Raw genomic sequence first — 23,949 nt, forward strand, 5'->3', positions numbered from 1 at the left:
TTCCATGTGCCTGTAAAAATGTGTCCTGAAATACTCTTGGCTTTATCCCCATGCAGTCTCGGAGGAGCACAGCACCACAGAGTTTAACTTTCTACTTCATTTAACACTACCTCAGCTCAGCTCGGTATGTCAGAAGAGGTAGAGTGTGACACTAATCTCTATAGGGCTCACACTGACCTAAATTACAGAGTAGAAGCTTCTTCACTTCTTTTCTTTTCTTGGTTCTATAAACCCTTCACAACCAGTTTTTACACACAATTACTTAATAAACTTAGAGATACGTGGCTTTCAAGGGGTTTCATCCAAACATTTATGGAAGGAGTCTCCAGTTTTACACTAGTATAGGAGGTTATACTTTGCGGTTTCTCGGTAAAAATGAGAAACAATGACGTAAGTGATGACAGGAACTTTCCGCAACATTAAAAACAACCATAAATGGATAAAAAGACAACGTCTCATTTCATTAATAATTCAATTATTCTTCTCCTATAACAGCGTCTCCCAAAGTGCTTTATTCCTTACGGTAGACTGGATACTAATAACCACAGATTTATGTAAGCTGTTGCTGAAAATAGATTTTCATTGGATGAATGGAAAGTGGAAAGACGAATCCATCCAATCATCCAATCATCATTTATCTCTTTCTTTCAAACTCAGTGGCCGCTCCTGATCTTCTGGACCCCAAAGCTGCTGCTCACAACTCCAAGCCCCGCCTGTCTTTCTCTGCCAAGCCGGTGGTGTTGAACACTCAGGATGACTTTGAGCCGCGCGTGAGCGTCATGCGCTGGAAAACCGTGCTCACCGTCTTCCTTCTGGTCGTCCTCTACCTTATCATGGGAGCCACCGTGTTCAAGGCACTGGAGCAGCCGCACGAGAACTCGCAGAAACTCGCCATCCTCAGCCAGAAGCTTCAGTTTCTCATAGATCACCCTTGCGTCAACTCCACCGAGCTGGAGGAGTTAGTGAAGGTGAGGCAAGAAACTCACACACTTGCACACAATGCAAACCATGTAGCCATAATCATTACTATCATTGTGCTTTTGAGCTTCCCAGGGAATAATAATACATTCACAGCCACACACATCATGCACAGTAGTGTAGTCTGACTGTGGTGTAGTCATGCTGTTTTATATTTTTACCTCATGAAAAGAAGAATCGAGTGAAAGTGCTGGAGAAAGCAAAAGTGTTCAAACCCTAAGGTTGATTTCAGCACCATGGACAGCAACCAGACCGGATAGTTTTTCACTATTTGACACGTTTTTGTAGGAATCCAGTTGCCGAACATTGTGCTAGCTATGTGTTTTACACCTGATATTGCAATTTGAATAGTGTATCTTGGATTGTTTTACATTGGGTTTATGTCCGTTCCTGTCTGTCTTCCCCCATTGGCTTCCTCCATTTGCTTGATTCGATGAGCAACATGTCTGTCTCTCATATTTATGTTGTGATGAGAATTTCCAATACTAAAATGACTCCAGTTAAAATATAGATTTGTCTGGAAAATAGCTGTAACAATTATATATACTGTAAGTATCACATCTGTCAGGCCATTACCTGAATTCGTGGACATTTCTTCTCTCGTCAGAGTCATTTCCTGTTCACAAACTGTATAGATCTCAGTATTGTCGATGGAAAGTCTTACTGATATCTGTGTATGCCCTTGTCGTGTTTCTAACTCTTGCCTAGGTTGGTCTATTCTTCTTTGGTGTTTCTGTTTATTACCCTTGGCCTGTTTGACTTCTGATTCTGGATTGCGAACTGGTTGTTGTTGTTGTTGTTCGTTTGGCTTCTCCCGTTAGGGGTCTCCGCAGCGGATCATTGGTCTGCATATTTGATTTGGCGCAGGATTTATGCCGGATACCCTTTCTGACGCAGCCTTCCCATTTTATTCGGGCTTGGGACCGGCGCTGAGTGTAAACCACTGGCTGGGTTGGTTCCCTGCTTGGGAATGAAATCCAGGCTGTGGCGGTGAGAGCACAGGATCCTTAGCCACTAGACCACCAGGGACCCTGGATTGTGAATTAGTGTTATTAATAAATCTCCAGCGCATAGATTCTGCCAAGTATGCTAGGTCCGGTAGGTTCTAACCACTTACAGTCTTAAAAGTTATGCCACATTGTGTTGAATTAAATATACAGTACTGATGGTGGGTGTTACGTTGGCGCACTAGGGAGTAGTGAAACCTCACTGGTCTTTTTTTATTCACATAGGTCTGCTTTTGGTTCTCTGGTTTCCTCCTACCTCTCGAAAAAAACATATTGGTAGGTTGACTGGCTATGCTAAGTTGCCGAATACATGTGAACGATTGACAGGTGTCCCATCCAATTTGTATTCGTGTTTGCCCCCCAGTGTTCCCAACATAGTCTCCAGATCCACCATGGCCCTGAGGATAAAACACCATCTGCTAGCCTATAACAAGACCACTCTACTTTCTCCCCATTTCTTTTTCTCTATCTATCTATCTATCTTTCTCTATCTGATGGATAGAGAAGTGCTAGCCCCAACCCTTTTATCTATCATGGGCGGCCAGTCCATTTATATTCAGAGATGAATTTTGATCATTGCCTTAAGCTCTGTCAGAGTCCATTATTGACTCCTCATATCTTCTTCACGTCTGCCCACTATTTGATAGATTAAACCTCGGTGTCTCAATGCTGTCTGATTACATTAGAAAGTCAATGTTGCCAAACCCACAGTAAAGACGTTATAGTAATAGTAAGCCTAATAGTAAGCCTAATAGTAAGCCTTCCCAAATGCCATTTTTCCGACATCTTCTGGAAACAAAGAACCACACAAACCCATTTGTGAACACTTCCATCCAGCATTTAAAAAGAGATCAACATGAAAAGGGTAAGCAGTACATCTCTCATCCTCTGAATGTTTTATTTTGACTTCCTCTCGAGCCAGGCTTTTCAGTACCACACTGTGACTCAAAGGGGAATAAAAAGGGCACGGTTTGCAGGGGACAAGCGTGAGCAACGGCTCATTTTAATGACTGTCATATTCTGTTCCTCTACAACACATTCGCTAAATAAAAGGCCAGAATCTCCTCGTTGAACTGTTTCCACGTGGAGCAAAAACATGCGAGGCTGCCGTGTCGGATACGCAGGTGAATAGACAGGTGTCACAAAAGGCTCATCTTTTTGACGGATTACACGTAGACTGAGATTACACAGGATTTTCTTGGAAGATTCACTAGGGGCATCTAATCTAATCTCAGGCATACGAGCACATCGATAGCGTGGGATGAATTACAGTCGGTTATACTACAACTAAGATCCACCTCTGACGAGAAAGAACGAGGACAAAAGAATACGTTAATATACGTCCTGGCAGAGCAACACAGAGCATTAAATCAAACTCTTTTTTTTTTTTCCACATCAATTTGATCTCATGAAGTCTGCTCAGACCTCACAAGCACGGGCCGTTCTAGAGAGCCGACCTTTTGAACAGCTGCATGTTCGGAGGAGGTTATATTTCATGTAATACTTTTGTTATTTACACACTCCTGCTGAGCGTAGTCTTATAACCCGTACACACCCTGATTAAATTATATCTGCAAGCAGGCTCTGATTAAGGATCGACACGCACTTTCCAAGCAGGACTCATTCGTACAATTTTCCAATCTCGCAAGTGCACCCAAACTGCTCAGTTTGGAAAAACTTGGAAAGACATTTTTCTTGTCTTCAACTGTCTAATTTCAGAGCCTCAGATTCCTGTTCTTGTCTGAAGCAAGTGGATCCCGATGTGTTTTTCTGTTTGTTTTTTTTGCCCATCTACCAAAATTGTGGATTCTGAGATGCTTTTCTGCTTACCATGGTTGTAAAGAGTGGTTATGTGTGTTCCTGTAGCCTTCCTCTCTTCTAGCTTAACCAGGCTGGCCATTATTCTCTGACTTCTCTTATCAACAAGGCATTTCCACCCTCAGAACTCCTTCTCACTGGATCATAATGGTTTGTCATCGCCAGTGTTATTACGTGCTTCAGGTGATAAAATGCCAGATGTACACTTTGTACACATGCCCATTCTTAGCAAATTCTGTTAAACCAATGGGTTTGGGAAGAAGTTTATTGTTCAATAAGCCATCACACGTAAGGATCAAGCTCACATCAGGACCAGGCTTTGTGGAAAGATCATCACCGGAACCCTCTGATGATTTAGTAATGATTTTAAAGACCTGAAATCCACCACTCACATACTGTCATCTCACATGTACATACAGTATGTATACTCAGGTCCTGACATATTTACAGAAAAAAAATTGGCCTTTCCTTCCATCTTTCTTCCTGGGTAAACGTTACGTTTAATTTCATTCAATTCAAATGTACTTTTAAAGCACTTTTAACAATATTGTCACAAAGCAGAAAGCATGGGGGCTGGGGGATAAGCATTTTTTTGGGGGGGAAGTGACTATAATATCTAGGGGAGCGTCTATGAGGGAAGACGCTCCAAGTAGAAAGTTTTTAAGTAGATGTAGATGTTTAAGTAGTAGTAAATGGATAAAGAAAAGGCGCGATATTGAATATCGAACATCGTCTTGAAATGGCACGGGAATCATACCTACAATTATCTCGTCTTTCCGCGATGAATGGCCATGCTGTTTTTGTACAGTGGGAGTAATTAAACATGCCAGCGATGGTAGAAGAAGTAAAAGCCCCGCAGCATTGGAACAGTCAACTTCCACCAGCGCCATGAGAAAGAGAAAAGAGAGACAGAGCATTTATTACTAATCTTCATTGCCTTCAACTAATCTAGTGCTATAGCCTTGGGGAGAGTGGGGGAAAAAAAAAGACAGAGAGAATCAGAATGTTAATTTATTAATATTCAGGGGAAAATCAGCATCATATCTGACTATGTTATGAAACAAGGAACAGTGGGAAATGTGAGAGAGAAAAAAAGTTAATCTAATCCGAATCAAATCAAGCAAAACTATGAATTAAATATTAACCATAGCACGTTGAGACTCGAGCAAACTTAAAATGAAATACTGGATTCAAACACAAAAAGACAAGACATGGACAGACAGGAAAACCTGACTACCTCTGCAAGAAAGCTTAAAATGGGCTGTGGTTGGATTTCCCAGCAGGATCCACAGTGGAGGGCGTTGTAGCTAGCTGTCTAGCTAAAATGTAGTCTAGCTAAACACCCAGAGGAAAACGCTATCTATCCTCTTCCACATACATGAGCTCACTGATGCCCGTAATTAGTTAGCGTCACTCAGGGAAAAGAGCAACACTATCCCGCCCACTCCCCCATCTTGGACTCGTGGTCACATGGCTGGGTTATTTATACATACAAATATACACACATATAAAAACATCATTTTTTTCCATTATTAGATTACCTCCATAAGCTGTATTATTGTTATTTATTATTATTTTTTTTCACATTATAATTTTTATTGTTTTTATATTTTGATTTTTGTTTTTATTTGAATAGTTTACAGACTCTCCAGTGGGGAGATATGTAAAATTCAGTGTTAAATTTAAAGTTATATATCACTCAAATTTAACTCTAATTCTATTCTAAAAGTACATTTGAACTCTATTATCATTACACATGATGTATTATAAAACGAGGAAGTAATAGTTTTAAAGAAAAACGTATAGAATGACATTTAACGGTATCACTCTTTCAGAATTATAAATGATCGTATATCATCCTAGCGATGTAGTTTTCAGTTCAGTTTCTTTTCCCCCCCCCCCTCTCTCTCTCTCTCTTCTTTGTTATTTCCAAACTTTCTAACCCGAGCGATGTATTTTTCATGCCCGTAAAGATCTGTGCGAGCAACGCGAGTTCGAGTTCTCGGCTCGAGAAGGAGAGAGAAGAGAACATATCGACGCAGCATCCTGATGAAAATTTAAGGGCGCATGCAGCCAAGCGCAGATTTTGAAATGCGGATGACACCTCGGTATAAGGATAAAAATACGTACATAAATAAATAAATAAATAAATAAAACACGAGAGCAGCCACGCAGAGAAAATCAACACTGCTCTTTCTTTTCTTCCTCTTATCTCTCCTTCCATCTCTTTAAGTCTGATGTAAGACGCTGTAAGAGTCAATAGCATGCACTGGCTATAGGCTTGACTCTTACATGCTATCGATTGTGCGTCTGCATGTGTGTTCGGGGGGTGGGGGTAGGGATTGGGGTGGGGGTGTTGTTCCACCGTTACAGTAAATATAATTAAAGTGCTTGGAAAAGGGGCGGTATTTACTCACAGTGTACGCTGATACTGCAGAGAGGGAAAAAAAAAAATGCAGCGACGTATTTATCATAATTAACTTAATTGACAGTACATTATACTGACACATATGCATCATGCATCAACAACAGAGATAGAGAAAGAGAGCGAGCGAGCGAGAGAGAGAGAGAGAGAGAGAGAGAGAGAGAGAGAGAGAGTATTCACACCAATATGGTAGGTGTATCTAAGGAAATGTGTGTGTATGTGAGTGCTGTTACTTACTTTTCTGCATGGTTGTGATAATTTCCTGATAATGTGGTACCATGACAGACAGGTGAAATGATTTAAACCTCAGTTTAATGTATGTTACGGTTAAGCTGTCAGACTTAGCAAGCAAAAAAATGAAATGGAAAAATGAAATGCTTGGTGAAATGGATCAATAGGGTGAATAATTCCAAGGTAATATCAAAACTGGGTAGTGGGTAGCATTTTTTTTTTTGTCACAAATGACACTCACCATTATGCCTGGGGCACACTACATCATTTATCCAATCCGAACAATGGGAAAAATGTCAGACCCTGGATATAATGACTGGTTTCAGTGATTTTTCATCACAAATCTTCCGTCAGATATCACACGGCTCCATGATATAACATTTATACGAATAAAACGCAGCGCACTTTGAGTTTATTCTTATGGCCTCTGCAGATCCCGGGATCGCTGCAGGATTTTTCTCATGAAAAAAATGACGGACACGACGGTCGACAATTCAGCTTGGCTCTCATTGGATCTATATTCTCTCCCCATGCTTTAACATACTGAATATCTTCAAGATTTTATATCAGCGCCGCCATGACTGGACTGGGAATAGATTGGAAGGGTTTCAACTGGATTTTTCACACTAGGGAAGATTTGCACTCATTGGGAGGGATGAATTATGTTCAAACCTGACCTGATTGTCTTCTAGTGTGGGCCAGGCACTGCATTTTAAAACTGGTTTACAATGGATATAAAAAGTCTACACACCCCTGTTAAAATGGCAACAACAACAACAACAAAAAAAAGACAGAAAACCAAGATAAACTTTTTCCACCTTTAATGTGAAATTACAACATATAAAAAATTAAATGAAAAATGATTGGAAACATTTTACAGAAATAAAAAAAAAAAAAAAAAGTTACAATAACCTGGTTGCATAAGTGTGCACACCCTTTTATAATTTGGGGGTGTGGCTGTGTTCAGGATGAACCAATATCACGTTCAAGCTCCCGTTCAAAAGTAATTATCCTACAGCTGTCATCAATGAAATCATTCATATCTTCGCATCTTCTTGGTTTCATCTGACTGCTGAAGCCATGGTCTGCGAAGAGCTTACAAAGCATGTACGGGATCTCACTTGTTGAAAGGAATTGATCAGGAGAGGGGTATAAAAGAATTGCCAAAACATTAGATGTACCATGGAACACCATAGAGCCCATCATCGAGGCCCATTTCAAGAAAATGAGGCACCACAGTGACATTAGCAACAACTAGACATCCATCCAAAACTGATGAAAGGACAAGACGTAAATCTTCCCAGTGAGGCTGCCAAGAGTCCGACGGCAACATTAAAGGAGCTGCAGGAATATCTGACAAGCACTGATTACTCTCTGCATGTGACAGCATTCTCTCGTATTCTTCACATGTCTGGGATATAGGGTTTTGCGGCTAGACAGAAGCCCTTTCTCACAAAAAACATCCCCAAAAAACTCAACTAAATCACCCCAAACCATGTGGCGAAATGTGTTATGGTCTGATGCGACCAATTCCAAAAGCTATAACTGTTTCATAATTCCAATATATATATTTGAGCCAAAATAACACCATATCCGCTGTGAAACACGGTGGTGGCGGCATCATGCTTTAGGGCTGCTTTTCTTAATCTAGAACTGGGGCTTTTATCATGATCGGCTACAAATACCAGGCGGTTTTAGTGCAAAACCTTCAGGCGTCTGCGAGTAAGTTGAAGACGAATGGGAATTTCACTTTCCAGCACAACAACGACCCAACGCATACATCCGAATCAACAAAGGAATGACCTAACCAAAAGAACATCAACGTTTTTAAACGACTGAGCCAGAATCCAACTAAAAATCTGTAGGGTGACCTGGAATAGGCTGTGCCCAGAAGATGCTCTCACAATGTGATGGCTCTAGAATCATTTATTCTAAGTTTATTTTCGTTTTCTCTGAAACGTGTCCGTTTGGTTCTCAATGGCATTGTACAGGTTGTTGTTCTGATATGATCTATCTTTGCTTCATGTTTTTCCCATTGTATATTAATAAAACACCCCCTTAAGCCCGAACGTGTCCCGGCTGATTAGCTACCTTTGTGGTGAGAGGAATTTTCCATCAAGTGTATTTTTTCCTCCAGATCATTCCTATAATGTGCAGTAGATATGAAGATACATTCCAGCAATAATCTTATCTTCTCTTGTTCTCTGATTGCAGCAGGTGATGTCAGCCATCCGAGCGGGCGTGAACCCTTCTGGAAAATCGTCCAATGTGACAAGTTTGTGGGATCTGAGCAGCTCCTTCTTCTTTGCCGGGACTGTTATCACCACTATAGGTATAACACACACTGCCACACTAACACATTGAGTTACTATTGATAGTATAGGTGATACACTGGCAAGTCTTACGTACCGAAAGTCCAATCAGACACTAAAGAAAAAGAACTCGGCACCTCAAACCAACCAACAAACAAATAAAAACCCACAAAGAAAAAGTGCTCGGACTTAGCAAACTACTCCGAGGCAAGATTTTGCGGCATTATTGAACGTGTCATGGGTTTGAAAACGCTGTAGATAACGATAGCGCTGATGAGCTCTGCTGGCAGATAGAGTGTTCCTCGGATGTCGATATCTCTGTTTGTTTTGTCACAGCTTTTATTATTTTTTTTTTTCTCTTTTCCCAATCACACATTGTCTCAGGCCACTTGGCAGGTGGCAGTTTCGCAAAGTGCTTTTATTAGTGATTGAACAATAAAGGAAATTAAGCTGTGCTTTGGGGCATGCTATGTTTGCCTCCCACAATGTTCGAAACAAAAATAACACGAGCTAGTCTCAGACATCTCACAGGGGCAGCAATTACCAACCTAAGAATAGAAGGTTCATTAAAAGAAATCCACCCGGTATCTGGCTTGTTGAGAGGGAAAATGTGATGTCCACACAATACTGTAATAATATACAATATCGACCACCATTTTGAGCTTATTACAGACACTAAAAGCTCCTGTTTAGTAAATCATAACAGTCCTTTTTTATTCATTGTACCTGGTTTCACTTATTTCCTGCCTCTCCTGGACTATAAAGTGTATGTTTTTAGTATTTCTTCTTACATTATAACATTTTCCATTCATGTAGGTTTAATCAAGAGCATCTAGTGCTATTCTATTGAATCTTTATTGACTTGGGGGCACGCTGTTTTGGAAAAACAATCAACAACGGTGCGGTGTGATAAGTCCGGACGTGAAGCAGAGTTTCCACCCCAAAGTTGATTATTTTTCCTATAACAGCATGGCCTGATGTGTTTTAATCCCTTTTATATCGCAATGAAATATTTTTTGATTAATTAAAGAACGACACATCATTACGTAGACTTGTCTCACAATCGCGACTTTATTATCGTAATATCGCTTAGCTGCGACTTATCTTATTTCATAATTGGGAGCATTTTAAGATAAGATAAGATCATCTCCAGATGAAGAAACCAGCGACTCGACAGGAAAGTGCACCTGTGCGATTTAAAGTCGTAACTGTGAGATATTAACTTGCAGTTGGAGGTTAAAGTGTCAGAATTGCGTGATATAAACTACGTAAAAGATACGGAAATCTGCACACAGTCCCACACGTTGCGAGAACAAGCCACGTTAGCGTTCGCCTTTAACCATACGTTAAATATTGTCGGACGTTCGTAAAGCAAGTTCGCTCCTTACGTTTTATAAAGCGGCTACAGTATAAACAGTCATTCCCTCACCAGACTCAATGTTTTCTTTCTCTAGAAGTTAATAAGAGAAAAAGACTAAACTTGTCATGCTACCGGTAAATCCCAAAGCGTAAACTCGTGTTGAACATAGCCACGATTATACGTTTTCCTTTGTTAAATAACACACCCTATTATTATTATTATTATTATTAATAGGACATAGCAAATGAATCGACACCTTCTGACCAATCAGAATCCAGAGTGGTATAAAAGAAGCTAAAACTGATAGCTGTGTCAGAAATGCGAATGATATTGTAGTTGGGTGTGTGAGTGTGTATGTGATTGTGCCCTGCGATGGACTGGCACCCTGTGCCCCGCCTTGCGCCCGATCCTCCCTCGGATAGGCTCCAGGTTCCCCGTGACCGTGGATGGATGGATGGATGGATGTAGTTGGACATTATCAGAGTCAGAATGAGGAAAAACAGAGCATGGATTCGTTTAGCGGCTGTCAAATAATCCCCTGACGGCGCGTCAAACAGAGCACAAGATGGACGGACTCTGTGTTCGAGTTTGAGCGAGACAGCGAGGGAAATATTTGCATATGCCAACGACAGCTGTACTGTAAGCTGCAGAGTTTTATCCCATGATCCCCCATCGTCATCTCTTTCACTCAGTTCATTTACATGACGTGGAACGTCTTGTTCATTTTGCTCCAGAAGGATATTAGAGAGAGAGAGAGAGAGAGAGAGGCGGTAATTGCAATCAGCCGATTTGTACAATGACGAGTGAATGCTCGAGTTAAGTGGTGGAGAGGGAAGTTGAAGGCGGGCTGATTGGTACAGGCGAGGGTGAAAGGGAAACATTAATTGCAAGCGGTGCTTTTTGAGGTCAGGGAAATCTGCTCGGTCGAAGGAAACCGCTCGAGGCACTAAACAGAGCGAGACACAGATGGAGAGCCATGACGGACATTAAGATTCATTCCTTACGGAAATGGTGTTTTTTTTTTGTTTGTTCCATTTGCTGTAATATTAAAATGTGTAGCATATTAAAACGTATGAATGATACAAACCTTGTATGTTATATTACATTTCTACACTGGGGGGGGGGGGGGACGGGACAAAAAAAACAACAACAGTTAAGTCAGATTTTCTCAAAGCATTTGCGGCGACATTTTATTGTAGATATACTAGAATTAAACAGAGATAAGGTATAAAATCTTTATCTCACCTTATCTTTTCTGCTTGCACACCAGGGAGAGACTGTAGTGTGAGTGTCCTCCTAAAGGCCTGGCTTAAAGCAGTTCTGTAGTGAATCACATGGACTTCTATAATAGCGTCCCATCATCTGGTGCCTATTCTCAGCTCTTCTCCGAAGCTATTATTCCTGACATCTCACCCATGCACGTCTTTCGACTCCTCGCTCCATCTCACATTTTATTTGATCCGGCTTCCGTTTCTGCTCCATTAGCTGCTCTGATTTTCTCCTATTTCTTCTTCCAGTCTTTGTTATCCTGTCGTACTCACCCACTTAACCTCACTGTCTTTTTGATCTGCCACCGTTCATCCTCTTTAAATATATATAGAAGCCAGCATTTTTTGAAAAAAGACAGGTGAGGTGGTGCGTTACTATTTCTCTTATCTGAATGACAGCCGATCTGAATCGCACGAACCGACATTAATATCGCGGCGACGATGAAAGTGAAGGAACCCAAACATCGCAAGCTGCGATTAAGTTCTTTTAGCTCTGTGTGAAATGTATAGAGAAGGAAAAAAAAGTGTGTGTGTGTGTGTGTGTGTTGGGGGTTGAGAAATGAGTCGATGTGTAGAGAGTATTCAGAGTTAAGTTCAAAAGATATGTCAATATTTACCTTGGGAAAGTTCTGGGTATTCAGACTCGTGTTACGCAGGCGCTTTCTTTCCCTGGTAGACGTGCTGAATATATACACTGAACATGTACACACTTTAACATTAATATTGACTATAAACTGTCACGCGCTGCATCTTCGACACTCAATTAATAAGAATTTCCTTTTAAAAAAAGAAAGAGCATTGCGAGATCCGTCCATTGCGTGACGATTTCAGATCTCAAACATTTTACGGTGTTTTTGAAGTTATATGATTATTACAGGATACAGAATACATACTGCATACTTCAAATGGTATTCCTCTAGTGTTGCGTGGCTGTTGGCACTCTGTTTCAGCATCCTCTCTCTCTCCTGCAGGCTTCGGGAACATTTCCCCTCATACAGAAGGAGGCAGAATATTCTGCATAGTGTACGCGCTGCTGGGAATCCCTCTGTTCGGCTTCCTGCTGGCGGGAGTGGGCGACCAGCTGGGGACCATATTCGGAAAGGGCATCGCTAAAGTGGAGAAGATGATTGTGGTGAGGACATTTTTTTTCTTTTTAACCCCCTACCAACACCGCTTGTGGACATTGTTAGTAACATAATTTGTACTTTATTAACTATTAAAGTCAGTCCTAAACTAAATGCAAATTAGCTATCAAATTGAACCCTTCAGAGGGGCGTGGTGGTGTAATGGTTAACATGTTTGAGTCCTGCAGGGTTGGGGGTTCGAGTCCTGCCTGTGCTTCGGGGGTTTCCTCTGGGTATTCTAATTTCCTCCCAGTCCAAGGACATGCTTTGTAGGCGGATTGGAATGTCTAAACTGTCTGTAGTATGTGAGTGTGCGTGTGATTGTGCCCTGCGATGGGTTGGCACCCCATCCAGGGTGTCCCCCACCCTGGGATAGGCTGCAGGTTCCCCGTGAACGTGTATAGGATAAGTGGTACAGAAAATGAATGAATGGATGGATGGATTTAACCCTTCACTGTACTTTGGTTTATCAGCCATATTAAGCATATTATTTATTTTCGTTGCCTTACCTCTATTCGCTCTTTAACAGCGTAAAATAAATACATGCGACTCTTGGGCCAGTTAAAACATTCAAAGCACAAAGAACACATCCCCCATCTTTGCTGACTCTCAGTTTTTCCTCTCAAGATGGTTTACCCCCCGCGTATATTACGTTTTGTTCTCTGAAAATTGGCAGCGTTACTGCCTCCTGAAACGTCGAGCCAGCTGCTTTTAGCTTGTGTTGGATCATTTGTCATGAGAGAAGCTCTCACGTTCAGACATAATTTATGCTGTACTCACACTGAATGTCCTCACAGGACCATCAAGCAGCATGGCGTACACTTTATCACAGCTCTGCTTATGTGCATCACGATCTGATCTGGGACGTTTTGCCTTGACATGTGCTCTCTCTGAACTCATATCAAGAGCAGATTGGAAATATTATACTTTTTCTTGTTAAATAACAACACTTTCGTTTCTATAGCGACGGCTATGTAACGTGTGGCTATATGCAGGACAAACGTGTGATTCGAGCGAATGCAATAATCATCGTCGCAGTCCATTGGGGGTCAGAACACAGGCAGGCAGCAGCAAACCAGGATGATCCGTCCTCAGAAACACGGAAACAATCGGAAAACTGGAAGACATACGAACAGGAGATACGGCTCGGAAACATACACATACATAATGAATGAGACTTAGGCATGGCACCTACAGTACAGTAGGCAAATACACAACGTATAAATAAACAGACGAATCGAGATCTAAAGATTCTTTGGAACACAGCGACACAATCATCAAACACACCAATGACAAGACTGGAATCAAAACAAACATTGAGGGAAGTAACAGTTTTTTTTCAGTCAGTGTTTGTCCACAACTAAGAGAAACTAAGAAAAATGATTTCGATTTAAATATGTTATGTTTTTGTGTTAACCCAGAAAGTCTGGCGTGTCCAACGATCACTAGATTGTAATAGATAATAAGACTAAGCTGACGTTCTTACCATATCTAATATTTACGTCTTGGACTTTCTGATTCACTCCCTGGAGTATGTCTAAAAACCATCAATAAGCTTTGACTTGTTTCAGAACTACACAGAAAAGTTCCCGAGGCTTATAAAATGGAGAACGTACTCAATATTAATGCAATATTAATGCATGGCAAGCACAGAAGAGATACAGTAGTTGATAAAAAAAAAAATCTTGCTATAGAAAGACACTCTAAAGTTGGATTATACCAAAAGATGAAAGAGGGGAAAAAAGGGCAGTATTAGTCAGTATATTTTAGCATCAGTGGGCTGTCTAGATGTAACACATGGGGGATGGAGACTGTGCAAGTTATTTAAGATCATGTATGAGTTTCATGGTGTAAAGAGTTCCCGCAGTCAGGGTATTTGTGATACCGAATCACTAAATGAGGACACAAGCCCAGATTCAAACCACAAAAGGGTTGAAAAAATGAACTGGAAAAGCTAGGACTATTAGAAAATGCTACGGAAAAAAAGACCAAAGGGGGATGTAGTAGGGTTTTTAATTACATCGAGTAGAATTTAAACGCAGGAGGATATTAATAGGTGAGTAATTCTACACTACATACATTAGCAGTAGCGCTACACTGATTTTGTACTGTATAAAACACAGAAGGTAAAACTTAAGCCATTGTAAACTATCCATCCGTCCATTTTCATCCATCCATTATACCTTCTCATGTCAACCCTTCCAATTACCAATCCATCCATCCATTTTCATCCATCCATTATACCTTCTCATGTCAACCCTTCCAATTACCAATCCATCCATCCATCCATTTTCATCCATCCATTATACCTTCTCATGTCAACCCTTCCAATTACCAATCCATCCATCCATCCATCCATTTTCATCCATCCATTATACCTTCTCATGTCAACCCTTCCAATTACCAATCCATCCATCCATCCATTTTCATCCATCCATTATACATTCTCATGTCAACCCTTCCAATTACCAATCCATCCATCCATCCATTTTCATCCATCCATTATACCTTCTCATGTCAACCCTTCCAATTACCAATCCATCCATCCATTTTCATCCATCCATTATACCTTCTCATGTCAACCCTTCCAATTACCAATCCATCCATCCATCCATTTTCATCCATCCATTATACCTTCTCATGTCAACCCTTCCAATTACCAATCCATCCATCCATCCATCCATTTTCATCCATCCATTATACCTTCTCATGTCAACCCTTCCAATTACCAATCCATCCATCCATCCATTTTCATCCATCCATTATACATTCTCATGTCAACCCTTCCAATTACCAATCCATCCATCCATCCATTTTCATCCATCCATTATACCTTCTCATGTCAACCCTTCCAATTACCAATCTATCCATCCATCCATTTTCATCCATCCATTATACATTCTCATGTCAACCCTTCCAATTACCAATCCATCCATCCATTTTCATCCATCCACCCATCCATTTATGTCAATCCATTCCCATGTGCCAACCCTTCCAGTGAACCATCTAAGTATATAAACCATCCATCCATCCATTTATCTATCTATCCATCCATCCATCCATCCATTTATCTATCTATCCATCCATCCATCCATCCATCCATTTATGTCAATGCATTCCCATGTGCCAACCCTTCCAGTGAACCATCTAAGTATATAAACCATCCATCCATCCATCCATCCATTCATCTATGCATTATACACTGTGTTAAAGCTCTCTATAAACCTTATAAATAAGCTATCTTTCATACAGTCCCATGTGCCCCCTTCATAAAAACCACAAAACTATATAAACTATCCATCCATGTATTCATTCATCCATCCCTACATCTATGCATTATACACTGCGCCAAACCTCTCTATAAACCTATAAACATATAAACTATTCATCCATCCCTCCATCTCAGTCTATAAATTTGTCTGTCCATCAATCCCACCCTCCACCTATCCCTTCAAACGTCCATCCTTCCAGTCATCCATCCATCCGTCCATCTATCCCTCCAACTTTCATACATCCCTCCATCTATGCATTATACTCTGTGTTAAAGCTATCTTTCATACAGTCCCTTGTGCCACCCTTCCTAAAAACCATAAAACTATATAAACTATCCATCCATATGCTTTATGCACTCCTTATACACCTTATAACTATATACTATCCATTCATCCCTCCATCCATGAATTCGTCTGTCTGTTCATCCATCTATCCAGCATTCCTTTGTGCCGACCTTCCTATAAACCATACAACTATATAAACTGTCCATCCATGTATTCATTCATCCATCCTTCCTTATAAACCTATATACTGTTCATCCATCCCTCTATCTCTCTGTCTATACATTTGTCTGTCTGTCCATCCATCAATCCCACCCTCTGTCTATCCCTTTAAACATCCATCCTTCCAGTTATCCATCCATTCATCCATCTATGTTCACCCCTTACACAGTCCCATGTCCCAACCCTTCACGTAAACCATCTAAGTATATAAACCATCCATCCATCCATCTATTCCTCCAGCCTTCATACATCCCTCCATCTATGCATTATACACAGTGTTAAAGCTCTCTATAAACCTTATAATTATATACTATTCATCCACTGCTCCATCCCTAAATTCATCCATAAATTCACCTGTCTGTCCAACCTTTGATCCCAACCTTCATAAAAACTCTCAAACATCCATCCAGCTATCTTTCATCCATGTGCCATCCTTCCTACAATCCATAAAACTATATAAACTATCCATCCATAAAATCCATAAAAATCACAAGGTGAGCATGTTAAAGTTTTATCATGTTTATATCATATATAAACTAGAATGTTACATATTATTTTCCCAACAGTAAAAATAGCATTTAGGTAGATTTTTGCATTTTTTTCATGTTACCTGAAATTGATATAAAAATTGGTATGCTCCATTAACAGAGTCAGCTTCACTGAGTAACTCACATTCATTAATATGTACGGGCTAAAAGACACAATTAATGCACTTTTCCTACCTTGTTATTTTCTCTAACAGCACATGTGGTTCATTAATAAATGAAGATTTGTAATTATTGGAAAATGGCTGTGGTATACAGTAAGAGGAATACAACACTTTAGGACGTGCTGTAATTGGGAAATAATCCACTTCAGGGTGGTAACAGTAACTCCGCTTCATGTCAGGTCACATCACACCATAACACCATGCCCCGTCTACTTTTGTTCCTTACGTATCACACTGTACACATATCGTATAAGAGTAATAACTTAATTAGTATAATAAACCATATCATATGTTCCATTCACCTTGTGCCACCATTGAAAAATAAGGCTCAGTCAGGCTGAATATTATTTCCTGTAATAAAAATAAGTCAGGCTCAACAGATAAGATAAAGTGAATTTAATTAAGCAGCACTGTCTGTTTTCTGGAAAGCCTTCTACGGTAGATAAAACCATACTCACTTCGCTACTTTCCATTATTCAGCACCGAAGGAAACTCAGTCTTGCAGTGGATTCAGTGGATCCAATTTATCTTCTGAGCTTAACGAACATTCAAACGCACCGTAAAGCAAAGCAGACAGGACTGAAATCCATGCTAACTGATTTTCACTATCTGATCATCGACTTAACACACCAGACTTAGCTAATGAAATATGAGTTAATTATTGGAGAAAGAAGATGAAGTTTGCTTTATTGGACTTGTTTGTCAATTCTGTGCTGAATTTAAAAAAAATAAAAAATAAAAATGGATTGTGTTAGTTATTATAGATGACCTTTTGTTCATTTCGATCAGTTTAATTAACAGTTTATTACATGTGCTCACCAAACAGGTACTGTTTGGGTACTTCCTGTTTGGGTTTTGCAAGAAAACAGAACAGTATTATATGCTAATGTGCTTTTTAACAAAAACAAATTGGTTAATTTGGAATAGATTGGTTGCATGTGATAACATACTAACATTGACTGAATGCTATAATTTCCGCTATAACCGTCGTAAACCTTATAACTATAAACTATACTTCCATCCAGACATCCATCCATCCATCCATCCATCCATTCATGTCCATACATTATACATTCCCACGTGCCTTCCTATAAATCACATAATTATATCGACTATTCATCCACCCTTGTATTCATTCATCCATCCATACCTCCATACATCCCTCCATATACAGTATGCTTTAGGCACTCCTTATACACCTTATAACTATATACTATCCATTCATCCTTCCATCCACGAATTCATGTCTGTTCATCCATCTATCCAACATTCCCTTGTGCCGACTTTCCTATAAACCATACAACTATATAAACTGTCCATCCGTTCATCCATCCTTACATTATATATTCCCATATGCCAACCCTTCTTATAAACATGAAACAATATAAACTATCCATCCATCCATCCATCCCACCCTCAATCCATCCATCCATCCTTCCATTATACATTCCCATATGCCAACCCTTCCTGTAAACATGAAACAATATAAACTATGTATCCATCCATCAATCCGTCCGTCCATCCATCCATCCATCAATCTGTCCATCCATCCATACCTCTCTGTATCCATCCCTTCATCTATATATCCAACCATTCAACCATCTAGATGCACATCTATTATACATTCTTGTGTGCCGACCATGTCTATAAACCATAAAAAAAATTCAAACTATCTGTCAATCCATCCATCCATCCATCCATCCATCCATCCCACGTGTGAAAATACTTCCGATAAACCATAAAACTACTCATCCTTCTATCTCTCCATCACTCAATGCATCTATCCCTTTCTCCCCCACCACAGAAGTGGAACGTGAGTCAGACGAAGATCCGTGTGATCTCCACGGTGCTCTTCATCCTCTTCGGCTGCCTCCTTTTCGTCACGTTGCCGGCCATCATCTTCAAGCATATTGAAGGCTGGAGCGCCCTAGAGTCCATTTACTTTGTCGTCATCACCTTGACGACCATCGGCTTTGGCGATTTTGTTGCAGGTGAGGGCGAACGCCGTCACCACCAGGAGAGCAACGGTAAATAACAACACATTTTATTTCTTTATATGTTACATTTTTTCATTTAGCAGGAGACTGAAAATAACCAATAACCAGTGCGGCCATGCAGAAACCGGAGAGCCTAGTGAGTATTTATATAGGATATATAAATATATATATAGGATCGACCGGACTAAAAGAAGCCCCTGTACTGACCTTGTGACCAGATCGGAATATTTATGAAGGCAAAGCCCTGCACCATTAAAAAACCAACAGTTCGCTCTTTCTCTCTCTCTCTGTCTCTCTGCTGTTCAGGTGGCTTGGAGATGGAATACCTGGACTACTATAAGCCGGTGGTATGGTTTTGGATTCTGGTGGGACTGGCCTACTTCGCCGCAGTGCTCAGCATGATCGGAGACTGGTTTCGGGTCATCTCAAAGAAAACAAAAGAGGAGGTAAGGCTCAGTGGGAATGGACAGTAAAACTAAACTGATTTGAAAAAAAAGATAATTGAATAAGTGAGTCACAGGCAGTGGGAATCGAATAAATGAGTCGCAGGCATCGTGAATCGAATAAATGAATCAAGGTCAGTGTGAATTGAATAAACGGGCTGCAGATAACATGAATTGAATAGAGTTGAATTTAGCTACAGGCAGTGTGATTCAATTAAACAAGTCAGTGGAAGTATGAAAAGAATAAATGAGTCATGGTGAGTGTGAATCCAATTAATGAATCACGGCCGTGTGAAGTGGATAATTAAGAGTGAATTGAATAAATGAGTCCTAGACAGTGTGACTTGAATAAATGAGTCACAAGCAGTGTGAATGGAATAAATGAGTCATGGTCGGTTTGGGTTAAATAAATGAGTCAAGGGCAATTTAAATCAAATAAATGAGTTGCAGAGAACGTGACTTGAATAAGTGAGTCACAGACAGTGTGAATGAAATAAACGAGTCACGGAAAATGTGAATCAAATAAATGAGTCACGAACAATGTGAAATTAATAAATGTGTCACGGACAGTATGAATCAAATAAATGAGTTACAAACAGTGTGAATCGAATAAATGAATCATGGGCAGTATGAATCAAATAAATGAGTCACAAACAGTGTGAATCGAATAAATGAGTCACGGACAGTGTGAATCGAATAAATGAGTCACGGACAGTGTGAATCGAATAAATGAGTCACGGACAGTGTGAATCGAATAAATGAGTCACGGACAGTGTGAATCGTATAAATGAGTCACGGACAGTGTGAATCAAATAAATGAGTCACGGACAGTGTGAATCGAATAAATGAGTCACGGACAGTGTGAATCGAATAAATGAGTCACGGACAGTGTGAATCGAATAAATGAGTCACGGACAGAGTGAATCGAATAAATGAGTCACGGACAGAGTGAATCGAATAAATGAGTCACGGAAAATGTGAATCGAATAAATAAGTCACGGACAGTGTGAATCGAATAAATGAGTCACGGAAAATGTGAATCAAATAAACGAGTCACGGACAGTGTGAATCGAATAAATGAGTCACGGACAGTGTGAATTGAATAAATAAGTCACGGAAAATGTGAATCGAATAAATGAGTCACAGACAGTGTGAATCGAATAAATGAGTCATCAGCAGTGTGAATTAATTAAATGATTCATGGACAACATAAGCCTAAACTGAACAATACATAATGATTATGGCTCCATTTATAAAATAATAGATTTTTTGCTATCTTGTGTTTGAAGGAGTGTTTGAAGGAGTCTTACACAACACACAATGCCAAATGCAAGTAATCCAAGTAAACCGATGGAAGCCAATGTCATGGCTTCAAGCATAATGGAACAGTACAGATTGTTTTTGGATATGCCCCTGTAGCAGGAATTTGTTTAAAAGGAACCTGACTATCAGGGTTTGGCTGAAGGGCTAAAAGTAAAAAAAAAAAAAAAGTTTCTGATATATGAGATGTGGAGAAATAGTTCCATTGTGTCCAAAACAGACAAAAAGTCATGTTATCAGGGGGTACATTTGTAATTGATCATGTTGCCTAGATACCATATCATATCACAGGAAGTGCAGATCGACTAAATACGATTCTGATTGACTGTATGAGGCATGGAGTAGTAAAAATTGCAAAAAGAAAAAAAGAAAGAAAAACAACAGAAGGCAGATAATCGTGACGGATCATTTGGGATTAAAGCTGTTAACTGCTCAAATAGCCAAGTAACCCCCAGTTGCCATCACACCTGTCGCAGGTTTCCTAGCAACCACCTTTTTCTCCTGTTCTTAGAACGATTCATTATACATGATAAGAGAATGAGATTTACATGGGCTGTCGAGAAAATAGACCACACACACACACACACACACACACACACACACACTAAGCTCTGCTGCACATACAGTACACATGCCCCCACACGGCATACATAAGCAGGTCGCTTTACGATTCCACATTATTATCATTCATTTTTAAATATAGAGCAGTGTGTGATTATTTAAGCTGATTAATGCCTATGTGCCAAATCACAAATGCGGTGAAAACGTTTCAGTAATCAACCAAATATGTGATGTTGACAGTCTACTTTTATATTAACCAGTGAAAGTATAACGATGCAAAAGATTCGAATGAGGGTAAAAAATGTTTATTGAGATGTTCCTACGCCATTTGAGTTGTTTCCTGTATATTAATACGTGTAATAAACAATATATTGTTCTACATATTTTCCTTCGAGGTTCTTAATTCTCAAATCTGATTGGTCGGAAGGTGTCGATTCATTTTCTGTAACTGCATTAGTTCAGGCTGTAGTTCAACTCACAGGTTTATATTAATGCGCTCGTTTCTATAGTAACAGCTTAACGACACGAGGACGTGTTTGGTGGATGGCATACATAATCAATTTTAATAACGTTATTACTCAACAAAGAACAGCTTTTAATCCTTGATATGGTGCCGTTTTGTGGATTTTTATGGAAGGAGTCTCCAGTGTCAGTACTTACACAGTACTTTGTGTCAGTGCTAGGAGTTTACACTCTGAAGTTTCTTGCTAGCATGAGATGCTGCATTTCTTTGTCTGATTAGAATAAAAGCAAGGCTGGTGAGGAAATGACTTCCGACAACAATAAATGTAACTATAAATGGTTAAAAAGCGCAACGTTTTGACTACCTCCTGACATATCGATCGTGTTTTCCGAGTTAGATATAAATATTTCTGTCTCTTACTCAGGTGGGCGAGTTTCGAGCGCACGCTGCCGAGTGGACAGCCAACGTTTCTGCCGAATTCAAAGAGACACGTCGTCGCCTCAGCGTTGACATCTACGACAGGTTCCAGCGTGCCGCTTCCATCAAGCGCAAGCTCTCGGCCGAGCTCGGCCTCAACAACGTGCCAATGAACCAGGAGATGACGCCGGGCAAGCGGGCACGCTCCGTCAACTTAGGAGACGACAGAGAGATGTATCCAGCCTTCACGCTAGCACACAACGGCAGCCTGTTCCTCAACGGCCTCAGCCCGGAGTACGCCGACCGCCGTGACATCGCCATAATAGAACACCTGAAATGAGAACCGAGAAGGAACGAAAGAGAGATGGAAAAACTATGAGAGCGGAACGGTGGAGGGAGAACCGAGCGAAAGGCGTGACGGGACGAGGGTGCCGTGTTTACCAGAAACCCGTGCGTTGGATTACAGGATTAGAACGTGTACCCCTGACTCCACCCCTTTCTCTGAGAAGCTCATCAATGAGCTCACAAGTCTCTGACCAATGAAGATGTTCTTCACTGCACCACTTTGTATCATCAACGATGAACGAGCTGTGTCTTTTCTACTCGCTCCTGTTTTAAAACAAAACAAAAAAACTTCTTAAAAAGATTCTTCCTCTAAAACAAAGCGACGAGGAAAAACTTCTGGAACAATCCGAATGCGTCTCTGTCGTTCTCAAAAAGGCCAAACTGTGTTTCCTTAACGCCGCGAGCTGTTTTAGACATTTCAGATCCGCCGTGAAGCAAAGAATGTCCACGTCCACGTCTTTCAGCCCTGCAATCCTTTTCAGTGCCTTAATGACTACAGGACTCTTCAAAAACCGCATGTCGTTTATCTCTTGATCTATTTCTGGAATCTGCTTGGATGTTAACCTAAAAGCAACCCATATGGGGTTTGAAATCTGAACAGGTACGGTAGGTTACCCAAGGGCCGGTGAGGTCTGTTGTTGCTATGGCGATCCGGGAGTAGGACACGAGCCTCTCGGCCAAAAAAAAAAAACCCTAGAAGGATTACCATGGTTACTACAGCAAGTGTAGTCTGACTTGCACATATTTCCCACTTCCCACAGACTACAAGTGCAAATCAGAGACGTGACTCTAGAGCAATCCGGCAGCATTTCTGACGCAGGTTATTGTCGCAGTTATTCCATGGGTCAACATTTGCACATTTTTAAGAATCCACACAATTGAAAGAAGAAAAAAAAAATATCAATAAAAGCAGTATGAAGGGTTGGAACGAAAGGTTTTAATCGTTATATAAATCAGTCATGAAAATGTAGGTTGATGAAGCTGTGCGTGATATTAAGAGCAATATTTTGTTGCTTATCCATGTTCTTAGCTCTTGCTTTTAGCTTGCTATTACTTTTTTTTTTTCTGTTTCTAAAGCACCTAGATCACAAAAGATCCGATTTAACTCCCCGGCTGAAAATGAGATGAACATTTTCTCATAAACACAGGGGCGGATAAATGATTAGCTAGCCCACTAGGCAACAATTAGTAGTCTTATGCTAGCAGGGGTGTTTGTGGCGACTACGAATTTAAAAAAGCGAACAACCAGGACATGAAATGTGTTTGTCCCAGGCGCCTGGCCTTCTCATTTGTCCACCCCTGCTTAAACGTATTCACTTTTTAATTCGAATGTCCTTTTTCTCAATCCTGAATGCATGGCATGTTCTAATCTGTATTCGATGCATGTTATCTCAA

The 23,949-nt window shown here is 40.3% G+C and overlaps 1 protein-coding gene across 1 annotated transcript; it reads left to right on the plus strand.

Annotated features, from left to right (window-relative positions):
* Positions 1 to 298: 298 nt before the first annotated feature.
* Positions 299 to 22,947, plus strand: kcnk2b (potassium channel, subfamily K, member 2b). The gene is made up of 7 exons (XM_053643704.1): positions 299 to 554; positions 658 to 968; positions 8,674 to 8,791; positions 12,371 to 12,531; positions 18,813 to 19,035; positions 19,312 to 19,451; positions 22,217 to 22,947. The coding sequence occupies exons 1-7, from the start codon at positions 398 to 400 to the stop codon at positions 22,547 to 22,549; spliced, it is 1,443 nt and encodes a 480-aa protein (XP_053499679.1). The 5' UTR covers positions 299 to 397; the 3' UTR covers positions 22,550 to 22,947.
* Positions 22,948 to 23,949: the final 1,002 nt, after the last annotated feature.

This window comes from Ictalurus furcatus, chromosome 2 (assembly GCF_023375685.1).
Source record: "Ictalurus furcatus strain D&B chromosome 2, Billie_1.0, whole genome shotgun sequence".
Lineage (NCBI taxonomy): Eukaryota > Metazoa > Chordata > Actinopteri > Siluriformes > Ictaluridae > Ictalurus > Ictalurus furcatus.